Here is a 27840-nt window from a genome sequence, read left to right as displayed (position 1 = left end):
GATGTTCTGGCTCTCTGTTCTAAAATAGCAGCAGGTGGCGGGAGCTGTGGTCAATGTGCTATAGCCAAGGAGTGTGTTAGTGTGAGCGCAAGATAAGACCACACACAGATGAGACAATACTGGGCACAGTGCTAACATGTAATTAAAATTCAACCACAGCCAGAGTAATTACTGCTTTAAGTGCTCAGTGTTCTTGGATAAATGACTGTGCTCCTGTTCAGATAAAAAGCTTCTGTGTTTTGAGCTCCATTTTAAGCTGTGTGTGTATGTGTATGTGTGTGTGTGTGTGTGTGTGTGTGTCACTTCAAGATTTGGGCAGGAAGGAACAGGATTTGAACCAACAACCTTATCCAAATAACCCACAAGTGCCCCAACAAAAAGCATTGATCTGTTTGGGAAAAACTATTACTGTCATACGACTCATATGACTTGGTGTGTGAGAGTAAGATGGAGAAGGTGAAAAAGGGAAAGTATCTATATCGACATGCACACACACACACACACATACACATATACAGTTTGTGTAATAATTTACAGGCCAAGTAAACATTTCAAATTCCTTAGCAGTAAATTGATTTAATATGTGTATTATTTGTGGCTAACATTCTTTACAGAATTCTAACATATATAGCTTTGGGAAATCTGTTCACATTGTTTTATCTACTTTGTCCATATGGTGGATGAATTATTTTAACATTAATGGTCAAACACAGATATAAACACCCAGCCTCTCACAGCAGATGCTCGGCACAATGGCCAAATACAAATCTTCTAAATGTAAATGGAGCCTAATTTATTTACATTGGCAAAGATTGGACAAATATATTCCAATCCTTGGACCACAGATGTATATTTAATAGTCAGAATGAATAACCAGCCAGGGTAAAAAGCAGAGCAGTGGCTCCTCACACAGGCCTACAATGGACTCGGGGAGAGCATCTTGACTAGATAGATCACTGTGTGGTTTGACAAAATTTCAAAATGGGAAAGGAAAGCTCTCCATTGGTTGGTAAAGACTGCAGTGAGGAATATGTGCTCCTTTCTACCCCATAGAGATTTTGTCCTCTTACTGCTCTGGCAACAAAGCATAGCCCTCATCACCCAGGGCACTCACTGTTCAGGTGGTGTAATACAGGATACAATCTTTAACACCTCAGACCAGAGAATATGAGCACACACTGGGCCTGATTCATTAACATCTTCAATCCAGGCTGTCAGAAGAAGACGCAAAGGATGGTGGGAAGTACTCCTATTTTAATTGGACTTAAGTAACCAGGTAATAGTTGGGTTTCTGGAGAAAGCTGATTTCTGAACTGTAAATGGAAAACCTGGTGTCTGTAGTTGAGGTTTTGGGTAATGATCATTTCTCTATCAAAGTGTCTCTGGGCAAGACACTGAACCCCCAACAGCCCCATCCCCAGCTGTGCAGTGCTGGTCCAAGCCCGGTAGAAATTGGGGAAGGTTGCGTCATGAAATGCATCCGGTGTAAAATTTGCTAAATCAACATGCGGACAATGATCCGCTGTGACGACCCTGAACTCACGGAATAAGCCAAACCCCCCCCCCCCCCCCCCAAAAAAACCCAATTATTTCTCTGCCATGTACACATGTAGCTAAGAGCGCTGGTACAGGGTAAAAAGATGCAGTAGAGTAAAAAGCCGAATGAATGGACGTTTACACAGAGTAATGCCACCTCATCGTTATTTTGAACCCAACATGTTTTTTTTTCAGTATAGACAGTTTGTGCTGTGAAAAAGAGTGATGCTGTCTTTCTATTCCTCACTCACTTCCTCTCATGTTTGAGAAAAGTGACCATGCAATCAAACTTGCAAGTAGCATGAAACATGAAATATACTCAGCCAGGATGATTTGACAGCGCCTCTTCACATCAAGATAAGTCATGAAGAATATTTCTACCAAATCATTTTCAAAAAGGTAGCATACTGTTGCTTCAAGTGAATTTAAAATCTTTCCCAGGTTATCTGTGAATGCTGTTTTTTCTGAGTAACCTGGTTACTTCAGTGCATATAATAGAGACTGGCATCTTACACACACTTAACACACACCCTTGGCAGACCTGGTTAAATTATTGCTGGTGCTGAGCTCCCGGACACAACTGCTGGCTCACTGTTATTAAGGTTCAGCTTTATGTGCTTTATAACATATGTGCATAATTCACAGATGATGGTCAGTGAATAAGAGTTTCTCAGTCAGACATGTCATGGCAGACATCCTGATCACCAGCTGAGTGTGAACACAAACACATGTTCTTGCACTATGAGGACAAAACCCTCAAAAAACACTCAAAAACTGCCACTCAAAAACTAATATTAATTCTAACCTTAGCAAAGACTAGAGTACAGTGCACACACCAAACTGCTGCTTAAGCAGAAGTGCTGACATGCTGTTGGCAAGCGAGTGAACACAACTGGCAGCGTTTGCTGTATTTATGCAGATTCAGCAAAATGTTAAGGTGAGTGGTTTGATAAATTCGCATGCCATAGCAATGACATACTGTAGGTATTGTAGGAGGATGCCAAGAATGGCCATGTCGCCTCACAGCTAGAAGGCCCGCGTTTTGAATCTACCTGCCAGCTGTGGCCTTTTTTTGTGGAGTTTGCAGGTTCTCCCTCTGCCTGCATGACTTTTCTCCAGGTACTCTGGTTTCCTCCCACAGTGCATCCTAGGTTAATTGGTGATTCTGAAATGCCCATAGAGAAACATCTTATAACAAACTGACTTGGCCTAATGTGCCATCATGGATGTATTTTGACTATGACTTTTGACTTTGACTTTGACTAGTTATAATTGCAGTTTACAATTTTTAAGTTCAATCACTATTATGAATGAAGTGTAATTGAGTAATCACTCCAGGAGAGACTGTACTGCCCCCACACCTCTTTTTTTCACTCCTTCCTCTCCAGCTGTCCTGTCATCCTTCATTTCTGCAGCATCTGAGGTTACTGAACCAAAGATTACATAACGTTAAGATCACTCACTTTGGATTACTACACTATGCATCATCTTTCCTTCCTGCCTGGCAGCAGACCGGGCAGGGTTTCTAGAGTGTTTATGTGCGTGTATGTATCTAAAGAGAAACAAAGATCAGGGATGGAGGAGGATGGGTCTGAGATATAGCATCGAGGAGAAGGAGAAAGCAAGAATGAGAGAGCACAACAAGGGCAGTGCAGCAGACAAAAGATGTTCAGGTAACTCACAGACTGTTGACACCTTACATAAGAGGACTTGACAGAGGACAGCTGTCTCCTTTTTGCCCTAACCACCCCTCCCACTCCTCTTCCTATTTATTCTTTCCTTTACACATTTCACATTCTCCTTCAACCTTTTTTTCTGCCATATTCACATATCTTGCATTACACTTACACAACTTTCCTGCTCCTCAGTTATTCTCATTTCCTTCCTGCTCTGTCTGAAGCCTCCCCACACCCAAACTAAAAGTGTTGTGCTTGCTTTTGCATACAATACCAGTTGGCTCTGAAGTGTACACCAAGTTGTTATCAGAGAACTTATATTTTTAGCCTTGGTAATATACAATACAAATATCTGTTTTTTAGTTGCAGGCTGGTTTAGCTCAGCATCTCTTTAATCAATTGCCATACAATCATGGAGTACAGTGGATGAATCTTATTGCATGATAGTCTCCTCAGACACAGCGGGTCAAGCTTTTATGGCTTTTAGTGAAATGTCTCAGTGTGACTTATATTTTTGTAACGTCACAAACTATCAGGTTGTTCCCTGTAAACTAGTTAGAGAGGAAAATACTAAGTGATGGAACAAAACAAAGTCGCAATTTGAACGAATTATTGTTGTGTGTCACCAGAAGGCTTAGGCTTAAATGCCGATCATGGACTAAATTCATTCTCTCATGCAGAAAGACAACTGTGGTATGACGAACACTCTACAGGTCCATATATATAATAGCAAATAAAAAGTATAAATATAAGTTTCACATTACTATCCAGGTTCTGTTTAATGCCAGCAAATCTTTATTTGAAGTCAGTGAAAAGCTGGTTGTTGGAAAAATAAGCCCCCTGTGGATCAGAAGTGGGGCCCACAGAAGGATGAGGAGGTGTGATATACATCCGCAGCAAAGATGATTTTTGATGGCTGCTGTTTAGAACATATGGAAGATATGCATGTGGGGCACACACCTCGTTCTGGAGCTGTACTGATGTGCAGCTGTCTGAAACTTCAGAGTCATTTGGATCTCCAGGAATAGATAATATCCACAGTCATAATGAATCTGTCACATTTATCACCTCCTCTTTTTGAAAGAATCAAGCCTTGTGCCGAAACCAGGTGACTTTTTTTTACAGCCCTCATTTGGTTGTTTAAATACGAAATCTTGTCTGTCTTACATGAGCTTTTTTGTCCCTGCTGTTTTAGTCTGGAGTGTTTTGATACAGCTTGGATGGTTGGGGAAAACTGTCTCATTTATTATGCACTAAGAGACTACCTCTTACAGCCCTGTTAAGACAGACAGCTTGGGGAAAAATGGAGCAAAAAAAGAAGAGTGAAGACGAGAGAAAAGGAATAATGACAAGTAACTTGGGCTGGGGCAAGGCTCAACAGAGGTAAAAGAACAATGATAAAAACAGAAATCTGTCAAAAACCTGCTCAGTTGGCATAATGATAATTGATAATGGATAAGTAAGATGACAAATGTAGATTTACTTGGAGGGAAAAACAGGAATAGGCAAAGTCTAGCAGGAAAGGGATGAAGCAGGAAGGCCACCTGAACTGTGACCTGTGGAACATTAAAGGTTCCCACCTTTAAAGTGGATATCTGTGACATAGTCTAACCCTGACTAATAAAAGACTTCACAGTTAATTATCAACAAAGTAAACAAAGTAAAGTCATATGACCAAGCATCAAACCAACTGGGTTAGGCAACAATTTTTTTGCCAACATAAATAATTACTTCTTTGTTTTGTGGGTGTGCACTTGGACAACAATGTGCTAGAATTCCCTGCAGGTAGAGTACGTGTTGCACTGGGCTAAGCATTTAAAGACAATTTAGGGTTGCTTCATTTATTGTGACAGTAATGGTTTAACAGATCAATTCTTTTTGCTTGGGGCACTTGTGGCTTATTTGGATAAGGGTTGTTGGTTCAAAGTGAAGACTAATGCAGCATTATGGGAAATTGCTCAACTGTAGATTAAAGTATCATACTGTGAGTTAAACTCATTCCAACATTTGCATGCGAAAAAAGAGATCGTCCTCTACTACAATTGATGGATCAATATCAAGTGAAAAAATACATGCCACTTTTGTACTTTGTTGTTGCAGTGGTTTCCAATAATACATTTAATGTGTTCTAAGTCTGGATTTTTACTGTACTTACTCAGAATTATATGAGAAGAGCACACACACAAAATAAAATTATGAATGTACATTTTTACATTGATATAAATCCACCAAACCAAGTTTCTCTGCCAAACAGTATTGTTAAGTACAAGGAAATAAGTAGTTCTGCATTGAAATGCAGAACAATGGCACCACCCTTTTTTTTCCTGCTGCTTTCTTATTACAATGACTATTTTTATTTCTTATATTATTAAAAATGATTAGGACTCTAGTTTGGAAATCAACTATAAACTACACAACTATAGTCCTATAGTTGTGTGCTTGGGTGATTTTTAAACTTTATATTAAATGGAATTTTATTGGAAAACAATAATAACTAACAACATTTTGGATGCAAACATGTTAGTTCACTTTTGAGACTTGAAACTTGGCTTGAGACGTGAATCTTTTTGTGTTGTTGCCAACAGAAACATTCAACTGCCAACATATAAAGAGATGTTTTAATGCTTCTTGAAAACTGCCTTGAGCAAACTTCAAAAGTAAATATTAGAGTTAGCTTGTGAAAGAAATAGCCACATATTATCAAGGTCACTTATCAAGGTCAATGAATATTTTCAAAATACACACACGGTTCCAGATTGATAATTTTACAACAGTTACACAACAAATTCTATGGAAGCATTATTTCCCAACACATCCAAGCTAAAACCCAATGGGTGGCTTTTATTGATTGCAGTGTTTTAGGATATAATGACAATGTATGTCAGTATATCATTATATTTGTAAGTTGGATGTAACCTGGGAATCTTACTGCAAAGTAAACTGTTTATGCTTAGAATGTTGACATGATATTTTTTAGAAACAAATCATAATTCCAGTATGAGAAAATTCAGTACAGATGTAAGTGAATGTCTTTCTTGCATTAGCCCCACAGTAAGTAAATCACATGTTTAAATGTTAGATGTTAAAACTGTTTGATTACTTAGTTGTTGAATACAAGCAACATCAATTATCAGTGCTATTCAGCTTTATTTAAACTGTTCTCTAAGAAAAAACCAAAAGTCCAAAATCGATGGTTGGACCCATACTGGTCTATGTTGTGTCAATATTTGCATCAACCTCTGCGGAAGACAGGAGAAAACGACATAAAGTGTGTCATTTTACTAGCAAATCCAATATACCTTAAATCCGATATTAAAACAAAAAGCCACCTATGCACTCACCCCAAAACTTAGTCTGAGGCTTCTCCAGTTTCTCATGTTTGAAAGTGCAGCTGTACATGTCTCCTTTTTGGGGGGGGAAAGGGCACGTAGGAGAAAAAATCAGAGGTGCCTTCAGGATTACGTGAGCATGTTTCTTCTGATGATAATGTAACATCATTCTTGGTCCACTTTACATCCTTGGATAAAGTACAGAAACCTTTCACATGGCAGATGAGAATGTTGTTTTTTTTCTTTTTCACTTCATTTTTGGGGTAGATGAGGACTTCTGGAGACTCTTAAGGTAAAATTAAAATATGCTTTAATGTACGATGCAAATACAAAGAGTATTTTTAAAGGATGCTGTGTGATCAACCCTCTGTTTACAACCCTCTGGTCATAAATAATCCTGACTTGTCTTGTTTCCAAATTTTCACAACCTGTCTGCATAATGCTGTGATATAATGCATATTTATAAGCCCAAAGAACATGGGCCTCAATAGGGAGCCTGCTATCTCAAACCAGATCCGCTGTCTAAAAGTCTGCATAGTAGACTTTATCGCCATCCAGTTTCGGTGAGATTTGAGTATAACTTGAGGCAAAGCATCCATCGGATGCTTTGCGCGACAAAGTTTATTATATCCTACAAAAAAGTAGCAATGTCGATCCAGCAACAGCTGGATATGATGAGTAGATTGATATGTTAGAAGAGCACATATCATGTTAGATACATGTCACATATCTAACCTGATATCGGATACCTGCTGCCATCAGACTCTTCATATCTATATTTCTATCTACACACAGACACCCAACAACTAAAAACACAATTATCAAATTCTTTTGCTCAAACAATTACAGCATTTAGGCTATAAGTTAAAAATAATTGAAAACTAACTTACTTTTTGCATGTGTGCAAAGAGTCACTGAGATAAGAAGAAGAATTTAAAAGTACATGTGTCCTGAAGCCTGCGTTTGTTAGTTTGCTCTTGGAGCTCTGCAATTATCTGCGCTAAACTTCTCCTCTTTCTCACACCTGTTTCCAGTGCGTCAGAAAGAATGATGCGTTCAAACTGGATAAACAGGCAAAGCCTTTAATTCACAATGAAAACATTCACCACAACCACCTAAAACAAGGAACAACAGGGTAGATTTGGATTGACTTTCAGTCAAAGTTATGTTTGTTTTTACCTCATTTACTTCCCTTAATTTTCTTTTAAAAATTGTTTTGTTTCCCAAAATGAATTGAATTATTGTCTTTAACATGTAGCTGCATATATGCAGGCTTTAGTGAAACTATTACCTGTTACCGTATGTTTTACTGCTTTAATTTTAATATACAAATATACTTTTTAATATACTGTGTGCAAACGGTGTGCACACAGTGTACAAGTATCAGGGGTTTAAAGGTAATGCTTTTTACCTCCCCAATTGCTGCTCTCCACGATTGTCACTGCAGTCACCTTCACCTCTTGCTTGTCGTGTATTCTCTGTGCCTTTGGTCTTCTGAAAGCTAACACTGTAACACAGATCCTGATAATCACGAGATTAAGTGGTAACTGTGGACTGTACAGTATATACCACTTAACCTTAACAGCACTAACACATTTTTTTCGTCCTTTAAACCGACCCTGAACCGTGAGTCCAGGGTCGCCACAGGAGATCATTAGTAGATTGTTGATTTGGCCCAGTTTTTACACCGGATGCCCTTCCTTACACAACCCTCCCCAATTTCTATCGGCCTTGGACCGGCACTGCGTTGTGGTAGATGGACTGTTGTGATTTCAGTGTCTTGCCCAGAGACGCTTCTACATGTGGTTGGGAAGAGCGGGGCCCAAACCTCTGACTCTATGGTCAGTCTACCAACAGCACCACCACATTCTTATATTTAAAAAAAAGAATAAACAGGGAGAAAGATGTTTTAACGATACTTTAATTAATCAGCTTACCCCCTTAAGCTCCTATGCTAAGCCTTTGAACACAAAATCTACAAAATACATTTTATTTGTGACTATTTAGAAGCACAACAGATTAAAAATTTCCTTATGTCTTAATGTTGATATTGCCTTCAATGACTAGTGCGTATCAGCACACTGTAGACAGACATAAAGCCACTACCGTATTTTTTGCACACAGAGTACTGCTTATTATTCAGTTTACGCTTTTGCAGCTGTTAATAAACAGTATATGTGCCTGTATACACTGCCTAGTGGCTTTTATACACAAGCTAGAAATTGTCACTCACTGTCCATCACCCAATAATGATTAGAGGTAATTGCTAAAACTTGAGAAACACACAATCGTGACATTCATCCATCTTGGATGGTTTGTGTAGTTGCTTCAATTGGATTGAATTCTTCCACGGCAATTGAGTTTTGGCCTGTTAAAATCGGGATAAGAAGAAATGTTAGTGATGGAAGTTTATCAATGTGTCCAGGTTTAATACATTCAAGACTTTCTTCACCTTGGCAGACAGTAATGTATGCAGCAGATTTTTTCTTGTAGTAGATGAATCCAGAGCTTAGAAAGACAAAACTGAGGATCAGTCCACACATGCCCACAACAATTTTATTCTGCTCTGCTTCAGGAAGCGAGGGGTCTAGAAAGGTGAGAAAGAAATATTTTTGAATATGCAGTTTACATTTTCTCACCTTATATATACGATGGATCACAATTTACCCCAGACCCGAAGCACTGGTTCAGAGAGGGTGAAGTGTTCGACCATGCAGGCAATTTTGTCTGATAGAGCTGGGGTGTACTCCAAATAGCAATGAATCTGGTAGTACCAATTCCCATCAGACATCACCTCAGAGCAACTGACACCAGAGGTCGCTACCTGTCCGTTTCTCAACCAGGACACACGAATTTGTTTTGGAAAAAAGTTGTAGGCACTGCACACAACCATGGCAGGGTGTCTACTACTGGACGGTATCACTGAGTTCATCTTGATGGTGGGTGTAACTGTAAGATTATCTGAAAAATGAGAAACAAAAGTTTAAATTTTCTATTTAAAAGCCAGCGTTTTCTGTTAACACATGCATGCAAACTTTTTGTCAGAGACATTACTGTATGTGTTGTACACAGCTCATGGCAGCAAAGTAAAAAATAACAATAATGATGGTTGAAGTTATCATGGACAATACTGAAACACTGGAACTAGCAAATCTAATCTAACTGTAACATAAACAAAGTGAAAGTAACCTCATGTAAAATATGTTCATACCTATTGTTTGGACAGAGGGTATATTGTCTGTACAAAGAATTTTCTTTTCAAATCCCCTCAGTAGTGGATCGGCAGGATCACTATTAAAATTTTTTGCCTGTTCAATTGAATAGACTGTGAATCCCGTCCAGTTGCCTCTTGTGCTGTTGTACTCCATCATTTTGTGCTTTTTAAAACGACTCAAGATGATATACTCTATATCCTTAAAGCCTGGACCTTTTAATGTACAGCATCCTTTCACTTGTGCATAATCTTCATAAGAGTAAACTGTAAAAAAATTACAAAGAAACGGAGAGAATTCATTTAAAGTAATTTTTCAACAATTTCTAAAACATTTCTGTGATCTGATCTATTCAAGTACAAAAGTGATGTAACTCACCTGGAGTGAAAAAGGAGAAAATCACACAAAAATGATGAAAGTGCATGTTTTTGCATGAGTAGGTAACAACAGGAACAAAAATGCTCTGATGTGCAGCACTTCTGTGTTCACAGATGAACAGAAACAAATGCCGTGTACACCGATACTTCTAGGAAGCAAAAAAATGTGCCTGCCCCTTTGCTCAGTTGAATGTTCCAGTGCCCTTTATATTAGTAATATTAATTTATACTGACTTTGTACTAATTTTCCTAAGTAAAAAATTCAAAATTATAAGTTGATGTATACATTAGTGGCTGTACACACACACACACACACACACACACACACAGAATAAACACAACTAAATCAACACAAAAACACTACATACAAAAAAAAACACAAGCAAGACATTATACAATATTTTGGTTAAGCAGGTCAGACAGGCATAAATAATTAATGTCCATTGATTATCAAGAAGGAGCAAGAATATTATCTTAAAATTACAAGTTTTGAAAACTGTTCAGAGATATCAAAAGTTGGCTAAGGTTGATGGGGAATGCTGATGCCAGATACAGTATGTGACCAAACAAGAGTAATAGAAGGAGGAAATAACATGCCTACTAACAGTAAATAAGTATTTAAGATAAGGAAGTAGACCTGTGAGTTTGCACTGCACATACTTTCTAACTGTCAATGCTGTCCTTTGTTCAAACTTTGCAGAAATGTAAAACTTTCTTAAAATGTTAGGCACAATAAATGCTTATTTATCTTAAACATAAACTACTGTCTCATGGCTAACTCTTACTTTGTAGACTGTTTTGTGGGTCAAATTATTTTTACAATACTATTATTTAATTTTAAAATTAATTTAACTAAGTATACCATTGGTATTAGGAACCTCAGGTGCGACCAGCATAATAGTTTCTCACAAGTCAGGCTCAACCTACCCTCCCTGGGGAAAAAAACCCCAAATCAAAACAAAGTCACACACTGTAATATCTCGTTGGACTGCCTTTAGTTTGGATTATGGCACACATTCGCTGTGACATCATTTTGCTATGACAAACCATTTCTTTTGCTCCCTAGTTGCCTGAATTTTTCACCAAGATCTTGTATTGATGATAAGAAAAGCTGAACTGCATGTTCCTCAAAAATGATAGTTCACCTCTGTCCTTTGTGGTTTTAAAAAAATGCATTGGACAGTTCTTAACCCACTTTTAATTTTGTCAGCAATTACCTTGGTTGATTTCTTTGCTTGATGCAGGGCAATATTATGACCCATCTGATATAGAATTAAAACTTATCCATGACCACTGGACATCTTTTGATGTTGATGACCAAGAAATACAAATCTACACATTATATCATTTAGGGCTGAATATCTTGTTGCCTGCGGAGACATATTAATCACTGCAGTAAGCACCCAATGGAAGGCTCTGACCTCTTTGCTTAGTGAAGTCAAGGTGTTAACTTTTTTGACCAGATCGTGGTCTATAGCTTCTCTAAATAAAACACAGACTGGCAGCAATTGAGCAACAATTGATTTTTACAAGCCCAATATAGTTTGTAAGTCCTCATCAGATATATCCTCTGATTAGAAGCAGCTATAAACTGTCAGTAGTGAGTGAGACTGTAGTGAAAATGCGAAGTAAACGCTACTTTGGTTAGATTTGCTTGGTAAGTATTAAACACTAACTTAAGTTTAAAAAGAACATATGGATTAAATATTTGTGAATGACCTGTACAGTAGACTCAATGATATGGCCCAAAATAGACCTTTGTGAGATTTCATAATAAATGCTAATTGAGCCAGAATTGTGGTCAAACTTTATTATATGATATGATACACACACAAGTGGTACAGTAGAAATTATGTGGAAATATTTATGAGTTACAAATGGTAAAGAAAAAAAAAGCCTGACAATTCAGCAACTTGTATAGAAAGGACAATGGTAGAATACAGTTTTAATCATACTCATAATCATAGCTAAGGAAAGCTCAGTAGGCAAGTTTAGTTTTGGATTAACATGAATTAGCCACAGCTTGCCATCCTTAACAAGACCTTTCCCTGGGTTGGTTAAGGAGTGCAGTGCTACAAGTGTAGAGGATAACAAAAACCACTATACACATTTTTATTATATATACACTTATATTGACATTAGCTGTTAAAATATGCCCGGATCATCCCTACATGAACATTCTCTGGCTGGAAACCAACCATAGATGATAAAGATCACAGTTCTAACTGCTATGCTTCACGGTGCCCTGATATTCCCCTTCACAAAAAAGAATGTTCCTGCAGCAACTCCAAGAAGTCCAAGACTCAGGCCAAGTCCACAGAAAACAGTTGGAACAATGCTAATCTCATCTGTGTCAACCACTGGGGAGGACAAGAGAGAAAATGTTTTAAACCTTAAATTAAAATGCCAAATATTGAAATGATTTCAGAATTCATTTTCAAATATCTTTCAGGCCAAAGATTATGAAAATATTAAAATGTAAAAGTTAATTGTCAACAGGTATAACAGGAATAAGGATAGGGAAAGTTTTCCACTCTATGAAATGTGTGTTCAGTACCATAAGAATAATTTTATATAAACATATGCTACTTTGTTCTCACCCCAAAACTCTCTCTGAGGATTCTCCAGTGCCTCATCCACAGTGCAGCTGTAGATGTCTCCTTGTTTTGGGACAAAGTTTAGGTGGACAAATACATAAAATGTTCCGTCAGGATTAGGTAAACATTTGTTGAAAGCATCTTCCTGTGTAAGTTCAACATTATTTTTGGTCCACTTTATGTTGATGGAAGGAGGAAAGAAGTGGTTGATGAAGCAGATAAGCGTATTCTCTTCATCTTTTACCACTTCATCTCTGGGGAAGATACTGATTTCTGGTGCTTCTGAGGGTTAAATTAACAGAGTTTAATGTAATTTTTATTTGTAAAAGCAGTTCTAAATGCATACACAATATCTGTCAAAAGAACAAAATGAAAGCTAAAACAACATAATTACCTTTAGTATTTGTTGTAACTGACTTCTCTGGATTCCATCTGTGCAACACACCCTTGCATATGGAACGATAATATGGAACGATAATATAATGAATACTTGTAAGCCCAGGACACATGGTTAGCAACAGGGATTGTACTATCCCAAATGAGGAGCCCTTTGCTAAAGTCTGCATAGAAGACATCATCACCATCCAGTGTCAAAGAGATGTGAGTATCACCTAATTCAAAGCATCCATAGCTGAGACAAATTTCATGACTTCCTAGAAAAATGTAAAATATAAAAATCCATAACATGAAATCAGTTTATATTGTTATACACATTACCAACAAAATAAACAATTTTTAAAACTTGTACTTCAGTTCTGATTACCAAGTTAACAGGTGCAATGAGGAAATATTCATACGTACTTTGTGCGTAGATGCAAAGTGCTCCTGAGAAAACAAGTATAATGTTGAAGAACATATTTTTCATGCAGTATTTATTTAGTTCCATCACAGCTCTTTTCGTCTCCCTCACTCAGTCGTTAAGTAAAAGGAGATTTCTCAGGATTGGCTGTCTATGATCCAACCGTCTTCATTCACACCCAGCAATGCCTAAAGGGAAGTAAAAGTCCCTAAGGGGGTTTAGAAGAACTTAAACCACTGGCCTGTTGTAATATATTGTGCTTGTTGTTTTAATTATCCTTTTTACTTTCTTCACATCCTCATAGTTTCATAGTTTCCTCATAGTTTTAATAAACCTGCAGAACAGGGATAAAAAAACTACCATGACGTCTTTGTTTCCCTTTTTTATGTAAGTGTATCTTGTAAGTGTACCATGTAAGACTGAAAAAAAAAACACCTCATGAAGCATTAAACATGTCCTGGCTAATTGGGCATCAGAAACTGCAGCCTGATCAATGGTAATGAGCGTGCTCATTGAGGCTCATGGACACTTTGCTTCACAGCTGGAGGTTAGCACAGGATGCACCCAGGAGAGAAGCTTGCCCAGTATGAATGCAGCTCAAAGAAGAGGGGTACAACAAGAACCAGTTCTATCCATGGCTGCAGGAACTGATTTCATATTAAAAAGAAATATGTGTTTGCATGTGCTGTCTTGCTCCTCGAGACATACACCTGCAGGATGTTCAAATGCAAATAGTTACAAGCACGAGTGTTGGCGGCTGTGCCAGTGTGACAAGGTGGTAGGTACCTGCTGTAAAACGAATTATTTTCTACCCTATTTTGAGTGTGTGCCCCAGTCTGGCCATCCAGTAAAAGATTTCTAGATTTGCCCTCGGTTACAAGTGAATCATCATCAACAGCACTCAGTATTTAATCTGGCAGAACTAAGACGCTCTGATACGTGAGAGTAAAGATGACTTGGAGGTCACACTAAGCTGATCTGCAACAGGGTGTGTGTGTGAGAGAGTGTGTGTGTGTTTGAGAGAGTGAGTCTGGGGTAGTATGTGTATGTGTGTTTGTATAATTAAACTAATTAAGTACCAATTGTGTTAATGGTAAAAAAAAGCTTCAGTATATGGTGAAAACTAAATCATGACAGTTATTGTAATTGTAACAATGGTAAGTGGAGGTGAGTTATTTGATTTACAGCACTTTGTCAAGAAATTGTTTTTCTGTAACTACCAACCCTTAGAACAGAAACCGCTGCTCATATTAATGAGAATCTAAATTTCAGGTTAACTGCAGGAGGCCAACTATAAAGTGAATTAAAGAAATCTATATATCTCAATATGAAACAGAGGAACAGTTAGAGAGACAGTCAGTGGATTGTGTTTTACAATGAGAGCAGAGTCCACGAGCTACATATAAAAGCCATCACACATATAATGTAAGTCAATGAAATGTCTGATAAACTAACCTATGCTTCTGTGTGTAAAAATATAGTGAAATGTATGAGAATATCAATAAATTGTACCAAACATATAATAAAAGCAAGAAACATCACTGCAGTAAAAAGCAATTTTTTGAAAGGAGAAAATTATTTCAGATCCGTGGAGCCATCTGACAAAGGCAACAGATGCCACAGGCACAGAGTAGAGGATCCATGCTGCTGGCCACCTGCACACATGGCGGTAACTAGCTGCTTAGGAACCGCTGAGTCAGAGGAAAACAGGCAGCAACAAACACTGTACACATGACAACATTCTTGACAGAAAATATGGAAATACTAGGGAAGACTTACAAGTAGAAGAATGTCATAATCACCATATGTTCTACAAGATGACAAGTTTTATTTCTTTTAATAATGTATTTATCATGTAAAGGCTTGTTCCAGTTACTTTTCACGACTTTGTGCACATTTTCACCCACAGGAATCGAGTAAGATGATGTCCTGGGAGTATATACTAAGCACTTTCTTTAATCTTTGTCACTATTCACGAGAAAAAAAAGATGCAAGATCGTATGTGCTATGATGTTGCTGTCACCTAAGACATTGTCTTTAGCTTCCTTTGAAAAAAAATCCACATTCACATTGAATTAGTCCAGTCCATCACTTTAGAGCAGAGATACATAGACAATGGCGCATCATCAGCTTCACTGTTAACATACTTTATGTTTGTCTGAAGGATTAAAAATATTATCCAGTCTAGGATAGAGCAAACTAGGGCCTAATAATTAACCCAAAACAGAAATTCTTCTTCAAGAACTTCCACCTTTGCATGCAAACATAAGATGTGGTCATCATCAATAGATGTTAATTCTGAGATCATAGCAAAGAAAATGGCAACATTTAAACATGATGTCACCATTGCATTGACTCTGGTGGTCACAGATTCCCGGTGGATTTCTTTGCAATGTGTATGTTGTGTTTCTGTTCCCAGAGAACCTAGCACTAGTTGTTATGTTAACATGTGACGTGTGAGTTCCTGGAAACAGTGAATATGAAAGTTTCTACTTGTCTTGTGGACTTCTGAAAATTTAAGCTGGTTCTCGAAGAACCGTGTCACTGAGTCACAGTATCATTTCTGTTATTTTTGTTGAAGCCAGTGGAGAGACAGATAGTTAAATAAGTCTGAACAGATATTTTATCAACTTGGAACTTGATATAAAAAGTAACTAGCGATAGGAACCCATCCCCACCCATACACACACACACAGACACACACACACACACACAAAAGCAACACAGACCATCTGTTGTGTTGGATGAGGTTCCACTGCTGCGTCGATGTGCTGAACTTTCTAGCTCCATAGTTGCTGTCTTATATCCAACAGCTGTTCGGCAGATTTTCAGGTCAATCAAAACACATTAAAAATCATTAAACCTGTCTGAATATTGTAATTAAAACACTTTCATGTAAGATGACAATTAATGTATTTAATTGTGTGCCCTTTGTTGTTTCTAATGAAAATCAAACAGCTGCATGGGTCATTGGGGTTTAATTATATACACACACACACCTTGACACACATGTCTGCACTGCGCACATAGAGGACTACATTATCATCAATGAGCTTTCTAATTAGCTGTGGCCTGCTGATGTTCCTATAGCAACCAGGATACAGTGCCATTTCATCTAGTATGCACACCATGTATCTGTCCATTCACCCACGTAGTATTGATGGGTATAAACATTAAGTTGTGTGTGTGGGTGTGTGCATGTCTTCCTGTTTGTGTGGACAAATTTTGTGGATAATTCTGTGGCGTGAGGACAATTGGCCCATTATCACTTTACCCACGTAACATCAAAGGTTAAAGCTACAATACGCAACCTTTAAAGCTACCTGTTGCAAGAGACTCGATCCACCCGGGGTGTCAAACACTGATCCTGTGTCAAAGCCTGTGGCATCACACACACATACACACAAGGTACCTACCTCAGCTAAGATTTCCATTTTCTTGAGGATACAAGTTGCAATTTTAAGTTCTGCACTTTTGAGACCAAAAACCCCTGATGCAGCTTTAAAAAAGCCTTGGAAAGGCAGATCCCTATCACTTTCAATAATCACATAATGAGTCCAATGACAGACCCAATTCATCACCAGAGTGCACAAGGAAGGGCTCAGTGCCCTCTGACCCTGGTATTTGTGATCACATTATGCCCACCTGCTCCCCTTCTCATGCTGCATCTCTCCCAACACCAGTCCCATAACTCTACTGACACATTTGCAGTGTGTCACCAAAGCATCTATTCTAGGTACAAAGCCATTCTTCCTCATTGTTGAGTCACAATGCTCACAGTAAATAAGGTTTAGGGGGACATGCAGAGAGGGAGTGGGCTGCAAGCAGATTGGAGGGACAGACTTGATTTTTTTGTTCTAATAGGATTGATGTGAACTTCTGATGATAACTGGCTTCTGGCTCCAGCTACATATTTACATTAAAAACATGAAAACAGTCTCAATCTTCTCTGGGCACATAAGCACAGTGGTAATGTATTGTCCCTGGGCGTGTATTCTTTTAAAATCAGTTAAAATAGTATATTTGTGACCAATAAATGCAACCAAAAGATTATATTGTGTACTGATTTTTTCCATCCTGTTGGTTTGGAACTGGGACAATAAATGCACCATCTGCCCTGGAGCACTTTGCACGAGGGCAATCCTAGAGATGTCATTTGTAATTTAGTCCTCACGTGTGAGTTAGAGCTGAGTGGAGGATATGACTATGTGCAGTATTCTAGCTTTAACAAAGCCTCATCACGAAGAGATTGATCTAGTAAATCACATCTAGTAAATGTAAATCCTGCTTCTGAGAAATTGATATGTGTCTAATGAGGAAAAAGGTGTAACAAGGAAATTTGTACCAGAAACCAAGCGGTTTTGGGAATCTCGTGCCCACGCAAAGTCGATATTGCTCTAAGATCATACAGATTGGATCATTATCACCCATTAAAACTGTTGAAATGTTGCTTCAGGCACATCTTTCTGATCCCAATGTAGTTTGTGTACTTTCCGCAAAAACCCACACAACATAAATTTATGTCTTTTTAAAAGTTTTTTTCATCTGGTTTATCTCCATGCCAAACATCTGAACCTTAGTAAACAGTGTATGAAACCAGGCAAAAATGGGAGGGTTGCATCAGGAAGGGCAATGTGCGGAATGTGTCTCACTGTGGCGACCCCTGAAGGGACAAGCTGAAAGCCATCTTTGATTGTCTTATATTTATCATTAATTTAAATATTTTATTGATCGGTGAGGCCTCTTATCCACCGTCAGTGAGTTTCTGGCCATTTCTACTATCATCAAGGACGTTTAGCTTCACCTATACAGCCACAGCAGTATGGCTGCTTAGTGATCTGGCTGAGCACCACCCACAGAGATAATTCACTGAATGAGGTGATGCAAACATGCAGGGTAGAAATCCCACTTTCTCTGTTATCACTTGCTGCTGTTTGTCAATCCTTCAATTCTCTGTAGCAGGTCAGCTAATGGGTGGATTGATGGACATTTTTGTCTCTGTTTCAGTCTCCTTCTCTACAGTGTGAAGCAGCTATAGATTCATTTATGAAAAAGATTTCAAAATATTACAATGCTTTGGTTGACACAAAGCATTGTTTTATATTCCCCCTTTAGCTATGGATACGTAGTCAAATTTCAAAAGTCTTTTGAAAGCCTTTCTCTCTGGGTTTCTACCGCACACTCTCTTTTCCCAGTTACATAAGGCTGATAACTTCACTGTGTGTGTGTGTGTGTGTATGTGTGTGTGTGGTTAGGACTGCCTGATTGTGTTTCCAAGTACTTTCACTGAATAACTGTGCTCTGCACGTCAATTTTGAGGAAGTTGTGTCTTTGTTTGGAACTCTATTCTATTTGGTTCTGCAGTATCACTGCTAATCACTATGTTTGACTATGTTCATTGTTAATCACTTCCTCTTTCTGTGCCTGCCCTTCACGGACTCTGTGCCAATAAATTATATATAATATTTATATAATATTTTCACATCCGACTAAAAGCGCTTTGAAACCTACCTTGTAGTCCAGTTGCATCCAACTCCAATTTCTTGTTGGTGTGGTTTGTATGAGTTGGTCTAAACACCTGAATTTCACCTGGGTGTGGACCAAAACAACCACACTGGGACCCTTTACTCGATGCTCTCCTGGTCTGGTTCCAACCAAACTCTGGAGCTTTTCCTTTGTTGTCAGAATGTGATCCAAGAATGTTCTAAACAGCTAGTTGACAGCTTGTCTTCATCTTCATCTTCTGCTGCGTTTTGCCTTGTTGGTTGCCAACAAAATCATGACAGTTATTATACAAATGGCAATTGTGCAGTTCTTCCACCTTTCATAGAAAATTCAGCCCTTCCGCAAATTGTGCCCTGCAGACAATCATGGTTCTGCAACAAAAATTGCTGCGAAAGCATTTTCTCTGTTTGCTTTGGTGGAAAAGTGGTGGCAGAGCACCTCCACTACAAACAAGGTTGGACTTCCACAACCCAGAAATATTTTCTCTTTGCGACATCATCCCAATGTAAACTCTATGGGGCATTGCATTGTGTTGCACAAGTGGGTATGTGCAGTGGACTGTACCATAAGGAAACAAAAAAATGCAAATAACTTATTTGGTTTATAAACCACGTGACCATTTGTCAGTCAGCTGACTGGGCGCCATGTATGATTGTGGCATTCAGCTTCTTTAATACATCTATGTACAGATCAGAATCTACTTCCAGCGTTCATTTTTGTGTTCCCGCCCCAAATTTGTTTAACCGACACAGTACTTCAAGTACTGCATTTTAGTTTAATTTAATTTTCAATGTGTGAAAGGAAACTGAACCAAGCGGGTAAATTAAGAAAGTTCACTAACTTGTCTAAAGATTCAAATCAGAATAAATTAACTACAGGTTTGAAAAAACCCTAATTCTCATGTTTAAATGACTTCCTTGGCTTGTTCTCCCTCATCAGGACTCACTTTGATTCCCAACTGTTTGCAAGTCACTTTTATTCCCACAGCCTCCAGTCACCTGATCAACTGTTGTGCAGATCTGCTCTTAATTTAGTCCCCAGCTTTAGACTACAAATACCAATCTATTCACCCTGTATGTTTAACCGGTTCATTAATCTTGCTATATAGAGATGTGTGACACACTGTCATTAGTGTCTTGAAAACTTTGCTCTGCCCGCTTTACATACATGAAAAATTAAGGCTTTCAGCAACCCTGATGGTCTGTGGCCCTACTACACTTGCACGTTTCCCCTCTGGGAGTATTTCTGCGTTCCTTGCAGGCAGGTAAAAAAAAGCACCAACACTGTGTTTTATGGAGGTAATGATCTGGGTCCAAATGAGTCATCAAGGACATATTCAGTAGAGGCAGCCCCAGTGCTCTTTGGACCATTCTATCTCCAGGTGGTCATCTTCTGTCATTTTTCTGCTATAGAGTGTTTGAGAGCAAACTAAAATACAAACAACTGTGCATTACACTGCTGGACTGTCCATTTCCAGGTTAAGTCCGACAAAAGTGAGTTATTGGCCGTTAAATGTTTAATGTTCTCTTTAGTTGTTTACTTAAAAAAACCTTGGAATCATGTCTGCATAGACACACAGAGAATCAGATCGCAAAGATGCGTCTAACAAGCCATATGCAGGCGTCAAGTACATGCAAATGTATTCCTGTCTCTCACTCTGCAATGTCACATGTCTGTGGTGCCACTGCTTCACTAATCCAGTGACCCAAAAACTGAATCCAAGAACTCACCAGACAATCACATAACGCACAACCACCGAGATGCAGCCTGTTAAAATGAATATTATTTACGAGTGTGGAGATATAACATATTCATTTATTGCCTGCAACTGCCCATTGTTCTCCATTTGACCGTAAATGAAGGCACTTGTGGATGCAAAAATAATGCCTTTCACATTACGAAAGAAAGAAGAGAAATAAAAAGAAAAGAGAATTAGCTTTAATGATATAGGCATAATTGAGACTTAGTGTGTGAGTGCAACCTCAAAAAGACCACCCTGGTTTCAATTATCCTCACAGCAGGGACTCATACACTTCTGCAGCCTGAGCGAGCAGGTTGGCAGCTGGAAAACCATAGGATTCCAGCAAATGGAAGTAATTCAAACGATAGTATCTAGGCAGACTGCAGGTAGAGAACTCAGAGAGCACTACCAGCAACAATCGGCAGTGAACCATATCAAAGTCATAAAGAAACGGGGAGTCGATGAAACCACACACTGCATATAGTCCAACAGAGAAAGCAACTAATACAACTTGTGATTGGATGACATAAAAAGGTAAAGCAAACACTTCTGTCCAAGTAAGTCCAAGTGCAGAAATATGTATGATGGGTCTGTTAATCTGACAGCTCTTTTATATCACAGAGCATCAGATGTGGTCTTCAGTTCTTACTGACTGACCTCACTGACTTAAGTGAAATTGAGTTTCATTCTCATACCTTAAAGGGCCAGTTAAGACATTTTCCATCTTTAAGCAAAGCATATATGATGTTCTTGTTCCCTCAGCCTGCGATCTAAAGCTCATTACTCAGGGCCTGATCAAACAAGCAGTGGGAGTAATTCAACTGCTGCTTAGGTGACAAAAAGATGCTCTCCATTCTTTAACCAGTGAATTGTTCATTAATTGCAGAGGAAAGTGCATGGTAAACGGCAGCTTTGCTCAGTCTAATCTGAAAACAAATGTCACAGTGAATCTTCTGAATCTTAGATTAGTTGTAGTTAACAATAGATATCAGTCAATAATACTGTGCTGTATAATAAAAGGGTTTTAAAAGTAGCAGCCATTCTGATTTTGTTATAGTAGGTACGTAGCTGGAGTAGCGCCTAGCTCTGTGTAACAAGATTAGCACTGGGCAGTAGTGGTTAGAGGTGGTAACGCACTTCGGACATTTCTGACATCTTAATACAGCCATTTACGACTCAGTGTGGCTGACAAGATCCACAAGAATAGAACCCCTGACTATGTCAAAGATAATTTTTATCGGATCATGGTCACCAGAGCAGAGCTAGTGTTGCCAATTCCTGCTTGCTGAGATTTGATCTAAACGTGGGTTGTTTCTTATGTATGTGGTGCAGGAAATTGAAACATTATCAATTATCAATACATTACACACATTGGGTTATCCTTGACATTTAGAGATATGTGGGACATGGTGTCCTCTCACTGTGTCAAATAAACTACAAAGCTACAGTGACACAGCTGGTGCTACCTGTAATAAAAAGTAAGGCGTCTGCCATCACACCTGCAAAGCATCTGGCACTCTGAATGTTTGCAGCATGAGCTATCAGGAAAACATGGTAAGAAAAAAGAAACTTGCAGCCAGCCAACAAAATAGCGGGAGGAACAGAAAAAAGCTCTTCTGGCTGAAGAGTGTGAAATTATCGAACTTTATCATTATTATCTGACAGCCTGCAGCCCGTGGTGACGAGGAAAGCAGAACTGCTGTAAATAAAAACCTCTAAAGCTGCAAATATAGTGTAAATGGATGCAATTGTGCATGTTAGGGCACTTTCCATTAATATATAGTGTAAACACGGTGTCTGCTGGTTATAATTAGACATTTTAGTTAAGTAGAGGCAAAAATCTCTCTCTCTGCCTCCCTGGCTCCTGCTTTGATGTCTGGCAGATCATCTGACTGAGCATCTCTCAACCTGTTATGTGTGAGCAAGGTCGCTGTCTGGGTGAGCTACAAGTTCCTCAAGGGAAGATCGAAGGAGCAGGGTGTTTGGTAGGCAGAGCACAGAGCCTCCACTCTGGGGACGTAAACAAGATCATGCTGTGGAGCATCTTGGTATGCAGCTACACAACCAAACATATGAACCCCCCCCCCACAGAGACAGACCTTACACTGTCTGGCTGATGTCCCCCTAATCAGTACAGGCGTCTGTCATTTGTGCTGCGGGAGAACGTGGAAGCTTGTTAGCTGTGGTGGTATTACCAGCACAGGAACTATGATTGCACAGGACAATCTGGAGCTTGTTAAGAGTAAAAGCCTTGAGCTTCTATCAATGTCTTCTCATTGTACAATGTGAGCCATATCTTCTTAAACTGCCATCCTATACAACAGCTCTTTTCTGACTAACAGGAGCGTTTGACACAACCAGAAAAAAACAAAAAAAAACAAACAAAAGCAACAATGAATTCTATGCAGTGACAAGATTATGATTAACTCTGTTTTCTGGCAGATTTGTGTTTTCTTCCTGTGGCAATAGGACTGACTGACACCATCACAAAGGATTGTGGCATTTGGTGAAAATGTCTGTGAATATTCAGCGTTTGCGGTGTGACAGATGCATCTTCTCATCCTATTAAAAGAGATGGAAATGCTTTCTGATCAGTGGAGAGAACATGAGAACATCTACAACAAGTTTTAGTTTGTGTGAATCTGTTTTAACTGTGTTTTATTTCTAAATGGCAAATGTATTAACATTTAATATGAATGTAACATTGCAAGGTTACATATTGTAACAAAATCACAGAGATATTATACAAAAAAATAAGAAAGATCGCTGCATATGTGTTTCATAATATGAACAAAACAAGTACTGCATCTGTGTTGAACGTTGTAATAGTAAAACAAATTATGACAACGTTGTCACGACTGTGTCTCTGTTCTCTTAGCAATGCTTGAACTTAATGGTCATTGTCTTGAAGAAGCTGAAGATTGTTCAGTCGTGTCTTTGTGCAACAACACTGTCCATTCACTACCACACTGACAATGTATCTAAAGAGGAGCCCGTTGTCCTAATGCTGCAGAGCCATTTGAGGTGATTCTTATTCGTGACTCTTTTGACGCGTTGTGTAAGCAGCACAACCAGGACATCAATGCACTAAATGAGTCATTACTCCATTTGAATGCATCTGAAAATACTGTATAGTTGCTGTGAAGATGAAGACGTCTTCTATCGTGTGTCTCATTTTCACAGGAATGCACCACTGATGGTTACTGGCATCCTCTACATTTTATCAGATGCTGGTGCGATGAAACAGGCATTTTTCCACACATTTTTCCACCTGCAGCCAGAACTGTTTAAGATTTATTCAATTAATCAATGTGTCTCTCTGAATAGGGGGCAAGTACTTAAATGCTGTAAATGCTGTTGGGCTCCATTATTATCACTACAGATACAGATGCTCTGAACTTTGCTCTGAACAACTCAAGGTTGTTATGATGCCATCACACAGAGAAAGTAAGTACAAAGTGAAAAGTGAAGGTCCAAAGCACCTTCCTTGTAATATTGTAATGGCCTTTACCCGGCCACAGAGGACAACTACGTTCTCTATCACCACTTGAGCAAAGCATAACAGAGGAGCCAGCCAGCCTTAGGAGAAGATGCGATGAAGCTGCATCCTGGGAATTTTAAACATGAACCTCAGACATGACTTCACAGCCCCCCCACAAAAGCAGGACAAGTTCAGGAGAGGCAGCAGGGGTGACTCCAATCCAAACCCAACCTTAGAACAATACAAAGTAGATGCAGCTGACAACAGAACAAGCCAACGTCTAACCTCCGCAGCAACACAGTCACTCACACTGAGTGACTCACTGTTAAGTGGCGCCTAAATTCCGAGTTAAATGGTGCGTGAAACTTTTATTATATACCTGGAGCATCTGTTGCTTAGCTTAGGCAACACTAGTTTGAATCACGTGTAATTCATTTGTAACTGGGACTCGTGCTGTGAAGGCACATATCTTACAACATCACATACCACTAAAGAAGCTTTAAACATGAAACGTTGTTGTCACTCTATTAACAGATTTCACTAAAAGGACAAATTATGACACAAGGAAATAGAAAGAAATGTCCAACAACGTCAAAACCCTTTTGATCGTGAGGCTGTATCTGTGTCATTATGACCTGAGGGGAACTTCAGGCAGCAGATCCCCCCCCCATTTCTCTCTCTCTCTCTATCTCTCAAACAAACACAAACACGGCCATTAAATTTGTCTCTGCTAACTAAACACGGTCAGAAATGTGGGATGATACAGAATAGAGGGAGCAGCTGCACAGACGCCGATTCAAACAATATGGAAGACAAAGGTAGCAGCTCCCAATGTATGTGGCCTCCTCATAGTTGGCAATGGAATTTCAATATGCAGTGAGAGAAGCGTGGAAGGTGAAACACAATAAAAGCATTTTCTCAAAGCATGCAATCACAAACCAAACATTCAAAGTCATAGATGCAGGATGTGTCACCATTAGCTACGGTACAATAATCACACAATTCCCCCTGCTGCTGCTGCTGCTGCACAGTGTCTCTGACAGCGCTTATCTTCAACACAACAGCTCCAAGAGAGAAAACTATAGCTCCACCCCGCGGTCGCGGCACCTCGGCTTTAAAGGAGCTTAATTTATGTCCTTGCAACATCGTAAGGGCATCGCCGAGAACTTCACACTTGTAAAAACTTGCGTAGATCAAATTTGAGGAGCTGACCAGCAATTCAAAACATCACAGAAAACCAAGAAAACTTCACCTACCTCCTCCACTGTGAGAGGCATGCAGATGCGGTACTCCTTCATCAACATAGTCCTTGCGCAATGGTGAAGATAGGACAGAAGAAGATGGAGAGGCTGACGGACTTCAGTCTTGGGCGCGATCCTGTAAGTCTGTCATTTAACGGAGTGACTGCATGAGCTCCACAAATTCTCTAAACCTGCATCAGCAACACCTCCTGCAGATCCGTTACGCCTACGTGAGTCTCTACACACACACCAGGACCAAAGTAGACTATGTGAGGGTCTTTCCGAGGACTAAAAAAAAACAAACAATCGTTGTGTAAAATGAGCAGTTGCCAGTTTTCCAAACTACTCCAACGATCTCACTTTTGCCTTTTGGACACAGTCCGCAGCGTGTAGAAAGTGTAAAGAAATCACAGCAAACTCCACAACAACTACAACACAAGCCGCAGCTTCCACGCTCTTTGCAGCCGCTCGCGTCCTGGGCAGCGGTCGTTGTCGCCCCCTCCTCTGACAGAAAACCTCGTCGTTTTAGCGTGTTCACTTGAAAGCGCTTCCCCACCAGTCTCTCAGCGCGTCACCCGCTCCCTTCACTTTTCCTGACACTTCTGTGCAGGGATGCGCAGCCGTGTGCAGCCGCTGCGTCAAGCGCCAGAGACGCAGGAAGTCACAGGATCTGACCCTCACAAAGTAAGAGCGACTAAACCCACCTGACCACCTGCTCTGTAATACATGAAGTGTAAGATGTCACATGTGACTAGGTGTCATGCTTTAATTAATTACATTTACCTTAGAAGTTTGTAGCAACAGGTAATAGGATCTTATTTTTAAAGGCATGGCCGGAAGTCATGCGTGTTCTGCTCCCTGTGACTCAAGTTTGCTCAGGACAGAAGAAGCAAACAAGGTTATAACAAATGTGATAACAGAAGACTTATCAGAAACCTACATGTTGTCTGCATCTTCATTATTTTACTAAACATCTTCTCCCACGATGCTCCTCTCAGTCTCATGGTTCTGACCCAGGACTGAGAAGAGATGTAGAACTGACCTTGGTACTGAATTAGAGGTAATCGTGGTTCTGAAAGTTTGTTGCTTGCCTAAACGTTTTCATTTAAAAGCAAGACTAAAGATACTTTAGCTCCCTCAGATATGGCAGATTGCACGGTTCCACTTTATTAGGTAACCATTACGGTTAGTAATGGCTTTGTTTAATGCGGTCCTAGGGAATTTTAGAGACCTCAACCCTATGAGGGAACAGAAAAAAACAAAACAACGCAGTTCTCTTTTCAGACGGGAGATGGCACCAAAGACTTTCATTTGAGTGAGCAGAATTATGAGGCAAACATTTTAATTAGTTTTACGGAGATGAATGTTTGAGCCCCTTTCAGTATAAAACCACATTAAAATTGGATTTTACTGTTTATTTACGTAGAGCCCTGTTGGATATACAGCAATAGGCCACAGCTGCAGCTCACTATGTGTTGTTTTAGTTTGAAATTAAAACTAAATAGATTTGAGGATAAACTGTTCAGTATGAATTACCATTATGACAATGTGAATGTGAATTGTAGAGTACAGGTTGGTTCACCTACACTAAAATGTGTTATATCAGAGATTAAATCATTTCTTCTTTTTTTAAAAAATCAATATGCCCTGTATGATTGTTTTATCATACTGTGCATATGCCACTATATCACAGTCTGTTTCTCTTTAAATAACAGGGAAAAAGTTGAAATACGTATATACGCTAATAGTGAATAAACTGGCCACTTCTTATCTGTTTAAACTAAACATTGTTCATGCATAAGTAACTGAAGTAGCCAAAGTTATTTAAAAATATGGCAGAATCTTTGTACTTTTCTCTTTAAGATGCTGGCAAAATGACATTCATTTAAACATAGAAACATCAAATAAGAACAATGAAATTAATGAAACAATGAAACAGCTCTTTCTAATAATGCTTAAGCCCTAAAAATTATGTAATTATAAGGATTTATTTAAATAAACAAGTGAAAAAACACACAAGCAAAATAGATTCTCATTGAATTTTATATATAAGCATGTAATTGGAAATGTTGTCGGTTCCTCTCATCAGGTCTGGAAAGTTAATGAAAAATAATTTAAACACTTGTGTATAAACCTAACAGCAGTGGACAGACATTGCTGTGGTTGGTAGGATTTAGAGCTGGGAAAGAAAAAAAACCTCTCTATGCTGTGAAAAAAGGAACAGAAGTTCTTGTGTCCCAACTCAAGAGGGTGCAATGAACTTAAATATGTTTTGCATCTGAAACACATTTCTTACACTGTGTGTTGGACAACAATGGAGTGTAAAGGCACCATCTCACACTCTGT

At 39.0% G+C, this 27840-nt stretch overlaps 2 protein-coding genes and 1 pseudogene across 2 annotated transcripts in view; all 3 read right to left on the bottom strand.

Annotated features, from left to right (window-relative positions):
- Window positions 1-26134, bottom strand: part of LOC137100026 (cytoplasmic phosphatidylinositol transfer protein 1-like) — a 158010-nt gene extending 131876 nt beyond the window's left edge. The window contains exon 1 of the mRNA XM_067477594.1: window positions 25510-26134. Within this exon, the coding sequence (XP_067333695.1) occupies window positions 25510-25557 (48 nt within the window). The 5' untranslated portion in view covers window positions 25558-26134. The remainder of the gene's footprint in view (window positions 1-25509) is intronic.
- Window positions 8442-10274, bottom strand: LOC137100027 (rano class II histocompatibility antigen, A beta chain-like). Its single transcript, XM_067477595.1, has 5 exons — window positions 10132-10274; window positions 9753-10019; window positions 9209-9502; window positions 8994-9128; window positions 8442-8909 (listed from the first exon to the last, which is right to left on the bottom strand). The coding sequence occupies exons 1-5, from the start codon at window positions 10175-10177 to the stop codon at window positions 8839-8841; spliced, it is 813 nt and encodes a 270-aa protein (XP_067333696.1). The 5' UTR covers window positions 10178-10274; the 3' UTR covers window positions 8442-8838.
- Window positions 11939-13736, bottom strand: LOC137100028 (H-2 class II histocompatibility antigen, A-Q alpha chain-like; annotated as a pseudogene).
- Window positions 26135-27840: the final 1706 nt, after the last annotated feature.

The sequence above is a fragment of the Channa argus genome, chromosome 15 (assembly GCF_033026475.1).
Source record: "Channa argus isolate prfri chromosome 15, Channa argus male v1.0, whole genome shotgun sequence".
Taxonomy (NCBI): Eukaryota; Metazoa; Chordata; class Actinopteri; order Anabantiformes; family Channidae; genus Channa; species Channa argus.
The sequence above is the reverse complement of the archived record's forward strand: the minus strand, read 5'-3'. Positions and strand labels throughout refer to the sequence as shown.